Source organism: Vombatus ursinus, unplaced genomic scaffold (genome assembly GCF_900497805.2).
Source record: "Vombatus ursinus unplaced genomic scaffold, bare-nosed wombat genome assembly UNPS02014784.1, whole genome shotgun sequence".
Lineage (NCBI taxonomy): Eukaryota > Metazoa > Chordata > Mammalia > Diprotodontia > Vombatidae > Vombatus > Vombatus ursinus.
The window spans coordinates 20,996,166-21,002,212 of record NW_020954562.1 but is presented as its reverse complement, the minus strand read 5'-3'; the positions used below and the strand labels follow the sequence as shown (position 1 = coordinate 21,002,212).

The 6,047-nt window shown below is 44.0% G+C and overlaps 1 protein-coding gene across 1 annotated transcript in view; it reads right to left on the bottom strand.

The window, feature by feature from the left end:
* FNIP2 (folliculin interacting protein 2) overlaps positions 1-5,532 on the bottom strand; it is a 145,187-nt gene extending 139,655 nt beyond the window's left edge. Inside the window, exon 1 of the mRNA XM_027866850.1 lies at positions 5,417-5,532. Coding sequence (XP_027722651.1) covers positions 5,417-5,532 — 116 coding nt within the window. The remainder of the gene's footprint in view (positions 1-5,416) is intronic.
* Positions 5,533-6,047: the final 515 nt, after the last annotated feature.

Below are 6,047 nucleotides of genomic sequence, written 5' to 3'. Positions count from 1 at the left end.
ATATATGTGTGTGCATATATATATATATGTATATATACACACACATACACATACATACCCTAATATAAGTATTGCACATGTACAGTTACATATATACATATATTACACACACATTACATACATATATGTATCACTATATCACATATACATATATCTTTAAGATTTACAAAGTGCTTTACAAATATTATCTCATTTGGTCCTCACAACAACTCTGGAAAATGGATGTCATTATCCCCATTTTACAGATGAGGAAACTGAGGAAGACAGACATCAATTGACTTGTCCAGGGTCAAACAGCTAAGTTAGAGTCTGCAAGGCTAGATTTGAACTCCAGTTTTCCTGATTCCATCCACTGTACAGCACTTACCTGCCTCAAGTTGAAGACTTTAAAGTAAAGCTTTGTACTTCAATCAGATTTGAAATTTATTGGGCACCCTTTGACTACTGTTGAATCTGATATAGAAATGCTGATTTTAGATCTGGAAGTTATCCAAGAACCCCCAAATTCTGCAACTAGCTTTAACCCCAAAACAGCACTGGACTACTACAGTCAAATGCTATGTTTCTCACTTCAGTTTCACATTTCAGAAGGCAGAAACACCAAGGCTCAGGTTTGTCACAAGCTAAAAGTGAAAGCACTTTGAAAATATAAACTATTAAGTAAGGTACTGTCTCAAATTTTCAATCCGTCCTCAACCTACAGCTGGTATTTCATAGAGGCCATGTGTCAGAGTTGAGTGCTGGACTTGGAATCTGGAAGACCTTGTTTAAATATTGCCTCTGACACTTTCCAGTGGTAGGGCCATCAGAAAATCACTTACTTAACCCTGTCTGGGCTTTGGCTTACTCATCTGAACAAAGTGGCCTCCACGGTGTTCCTCAAACATTCCAGCTCACACGGACTGCCCTTCTTCCTTCCCAGAATGCTCTCCCTCCCTCACTTCTACCTCTCAAAATCCCTAGTTTCCTTCAAAGCTCAGTTCAAATGCCATCTCCTACATCTGGCTTTTTCTAAGGCTCCTAATACTCAGCAATCAGTAGGCATTTAATAAATGCTTATTGATTGTTATGCTTATATACACACACACACACACGTTATAAATATTGTCTTTTCTCTACAAGATAAGGGCTTCTTGCTGGCTCAGAGCTCTTTCATATTTGTCTTTGTATACCCCCTAGGACCTAGTACAATGCCTAAATCATAACAGGTACTTAATAAATGTTTGCGGCTTGTTAATTGATTGGCAAAATGGAAATAGTATCCATAATACCTATGCTGTAGGGTTGTTGTATGCTGTTCATATGAGCTTATGAACTAATGCATGTAAAATGTTTTGCAAACCTTGAAATGCCATGATAGATATTATTATTATGGGGGGGTATCAAATTTTACAAATACTAAAATTCAATAGTGCCTATTGCTGCCTTTCCTCACAGTTTTAATTTAATCTCCTTTGCTTCCTAATCAATTTCTCCAATAAGATCTTTCCACAAAGTCAACTAAAACTATCTGTCAGAGCTTAAATATACCCAGGAATCTTTTTTTCCCTTGGTGCTTTACTGGTGGAATGCCAGAAGGCACAAGAATTTTTAGACTTGCATGTTAAGAGTTTTTGACAGGAACGGTTCCTCTCTAATCAAATACAGTACGTGGAAGATGGAGGAATAAGGAAAGAAAACATAAAGAAGTAACTAGGAATTTTAAAAAGAAAGCTATCAAGAAAAAGAAAAGATTAAGAGAAATAATGAGTGAAAGTTCACTTTGAATGTTCTGATGCATGACAGTTCTGCACTACCAAAAATCTATACAAATACAGGTCTTAAGTTTATTTCAAATTTTAAAATTCAGGCTACAAAACTGCAGGAAATTTTATCTAAATTTAGACTAATCTTGTTGTACTAACAATCTTATTAACTACAGCTTGAAATAACACATTGTAAAATATAGTCCAATTGTATAAATAAATGGCTTTTAGCCATTGAAGTATGTGAATGTTAACTTCTCCAAACAATTTGGAGACCAAGTGTATCATCCCCTGTATCAAGGTTACAAAGACAAGAGATTTCAGCTCAACCTGAGGAAGAATTTGTTGATGTATGGAGCTGTCCAGATGTGGAAGGAGCCATAATGGACAAAGACGCTTCTTCACTAGGGAACGTGTTACTTAAGCAGAAACTGGATAGCTATTTGCCAGGCTATCCTTGGTGTGGTGAAAAGAGCCTGGGAGTCAGGAGACCCTAGTTCTACTAGTCTTGGTTCTATTGCTAATTTGCTGGGTGACCACACTTTCTTATCTATAAAATAAGAGTACATGATCTCTGATGTTCTTCCTAACACTGAGGGAGCTTCAACACCAGAGAGTCCAACCTTATATGATTTAAATCTCAAAATCCTAGCATGATGTGGGAACAGGATAAATTCTAGTGGCTTCACTTTTTGTGCAGATAAAAGTTAGAGTTTTTTTTTCCTTCTACAGAATCAGTATGGCAAAGTGAAAAGGGGGCCAACATTGGAGCCAGGAAAAGACTGATTCAAATACAGCCTCAGACCCTAGTTATGTGAACTTAGGCAAATCATTTATCCTCTCAAGATTGCAGGTAACTCTCTAAGACCAGGAGTGGGGAACCTTTGACCTCAAGGCCACATGTGGCCCTCTAGGTCCTTAAGTTTGACTGAATCCAAACTTCACAGAACTATCAGTTTAAGAGCAAGAGTTGATTTGCATTAGTAATATGGGGTTTTTTAAATCAATGAAACTCCAGGTCCAGACCTGTGATTTCATTTGTCTTTCTCTCTGCCCCCTTCCATACAGACAAGGCAGAATACATGTCCTTTTGCACTATTTCCTACCACCTAACAGTTTCCTATGAAATAAGATTATTTGTTTTTGTTTGGTTGGTTTTTTAGGCAATTGGGGTTAAGTGACTTGCCCAGGGTCACACAGCTAATAAGTGTCAAGTGGCTGGTCTGAGGCCGAATTTGAACTCAGGTCATCCTGACTTCAGAGCTGGTGCTCTATCCACTGTGCCACCTACCTGCCCTGAAATAAGCTTATTTGAATGCATACATAAGTCAACTACATACATATACATATGCCAAACTTAGATATGGGAGAAAGTGGGAAAGGAGAAGAGGGATGGGGTTATGTATAATGTGAGGTATGGATGGATGATGTGTATGTACATATACAAGGAGTTTCAACTATAGATACCTTTAGGTCAGGGGTTTGTGAATGTATTTTGAGGGGTTTAAATTTTTTTTGATAACTGTTTTTCAATATAATTACTTTCCTTTGTAAGTATTTTATCTTATGTATTTAAAGATATTATTCTGAGAAGGGGCCCATAGGCTTCACCAGACTGCCAAAGAGGTCTATGACTCACAAAAACTATAAGAATTCCTACTTTCAATAGTAGATCATACAAAAGAACAATATACATTCTTCAGGCTGAGAGGGAAAGGAGGCAAGGAAAAAAATCCCCATTCACGCATTATCCACTTAATGTATATACATAAGGGCCTTTGGACACCAGATGGTACCACCTTCTCCTCCTCCTATTATTTCCCTCCTTTGCTTTCCTTGCCTCCCTCAAAGCAGGTTTATATCCATAACTTAAGGATGGGTCTAGCCAGCTGTTAGATTCCTGAGTAAGCAGAAAGATGATGTTTAGTGTCACTTCTAACCCTACAATTCCATGAACTCTCTGTCTGCATCTCTCTCAGACACATATACATATCAGTGAACTTTAATGGAGACAGGACAAAAAACAACCCTTGGCAGAGCTGTGGGTTCCACCATTACATATTGAGAGAAATTAATAGCACCCACACTACAAATGGTCCCACCCAAAACACGTGGTGAATCTCACAGAGGCAATCTTAAGTTAACTCAATTCAGCTAAACATTTATATCTGCAAAGCACTGTACCAATAAGGCTACAAAGACAAAATGAAGTGGTCCTCAAACTGTGCTTTGAAGAAAGCTCAGGTTTAATGTGGAGCTCAGGACCAACCTGCGGACCCCATTCTAAAAAAAGGTAACAAACCAAACTTAAATATGGCAGGGAGGGGAGAGGAGGAGAAGAATGAGTCAAGCTGTACTGTCTAACTTTTTCTCTACAGGTCCTATTCCCTGAAACAAATCAGTTATTAAAAGAGGAGGAAAAGAAATTGCATATCTGGGAAGAGGTAATGCTACCATCTGCAGAGGCTGGTAACTCTCATGTTCAAAGCAGAAAAAGGAGAAGAGTTCCCTGTTCAAGTTACAGACAGTCAATTAGTCTTGGAGAAATGTAAGAATTCAGGTATGATGGTTAAAAGATATATGTTAAGCATAAATCTCAAAAATAAGTTTGGGGTCCTTAGCTGATTTTCACATAGTTTTAGTGAGGAGCTGTGTATGTTTAAAATGAAGAGAAACCATGAAGTGCAGAAAGTATGATGCAAACCTCACTCAGAATTTAACTCAGTTTCATCTGCAAGTTCTTATTTGGTGTAGATTGAACAACAGACATTTCTATCCTGCAAGCAGCTTTTAACAATACAAAGTTTTAAAAATAAAAATGTTTCAGCTAAAAGAGAGAGAGGCCAACGTGAACATCAGACTCAGATTAAGCCTTTTACTAAGCTCAAGTATTCCAAAATGCATTATAAAGCATTTTTAAATGTCAAGACCGAGAAACTTGTTTAAAAAGGGGGAGGGGGGAGGACTGTAATGTTGATCTATGCCACATGTGCAACAGCTTTGTTAAATAGAAATCTCAACCATTTCACATGGCATTTCTACTCCCCCTTTCCAGGCACCAAGAGCCATCAGTCTAACTGATGTCAAAATTACATCCTTTCATTCATCCCTCGGAGAGCCTGTCAGAAGGCAAGCCTTTTCCATTCCCCCACGCGGTTGCTACCTCTCAACCTGAATGCTCACCTACACAATAGGGTCAAGGCACGCATGCCTTCGAGATGACACACCTGGCCCGTCAATCCTGCTGGGGCTTCCCATCACGCGCCCCGGACAATTATCCCAGCTCTCACTGAAAAGGGATCATTACGACTACTTTTCAGAGCCACCCACCCCCCAATCGCGGGGTGGAGGCGGCGCCTCCAAGACGCACTCCGAGACCCCCTCCCGCGGGAAGGGAACTCGTTTTGGGGGAGAAGCAAGTGGAACTGGGCAGGGAGGAAGGGAGGTAAACCCCACCCCCAACACAACGCACAACCACAACAACCACCCCCCTTCCTCGTGGGACAGAAAGGTTCGGGGTTTCAACTCGAGCTGCCACAAAGACAAGCCCAGCGCCGGCGATGGGGGCGAGGCGCACCGGGCTCCACCATCCTTCCTCCCCTCCCCTTCCTTATCCTCCCCTCCCCCTTCTCCCTCCCCCCCTGCCCTGCTCGCTCCCCGGGACTCCTCACCTAAAGGCCGGTGCTTCCCTGGGTGCTCTGCCCGGGGCAGCCGCCGCGGAGGAGGAGGCGGCGCCGCTCCCGCAACCCCTTTTGTTGAAGAGCTTCTGGAGCAGGGTTGGGGCCATGATGCTGCCGCCGCCGCCGCCGCCGCCACCCGCGGCCGCTGCTGCTCCTCGGGCTCCCGCGGCGCCGCCCGCTCAGCTGGCTGCAGCCCGAGCCCGGGGCCCACGCGGCGGAGGCATCCCGGCGGCGGCTGCTGCGGCTCCTGCTGCGGCTGCTGCTGCGGCTCCTGCTGCTGCAGGGCGGCCGCCCAGCATCACGGGAGGGAGCCAGCCCGGGGCTGCCGCTGCAGCTGAGGAACTCCGCGCCGCTCGTCTCGGCTCTGCCCGCGGGAGCTGGGAGCAGTCGGTCATATGACTGAGCACCAGCCCCGGCCTCCCCGCCGCGCTGACAGTTATCTCCGACGGGAGGAGCCCGCAGCCGCGAGGAGGGGGATGGGGGGGTGGGGGGGTGGGGGGGGGGGGGGGTGGGGGGGTGGGAGGGAAGGGTGAAGGAGGGGGAGGGCCGGGCCCGTCCGCCCGCCCTCATTGGCCTGGAAGGTGAACGCGCCGGGCTCACGTAACACCGGGAGAAAGCCGGG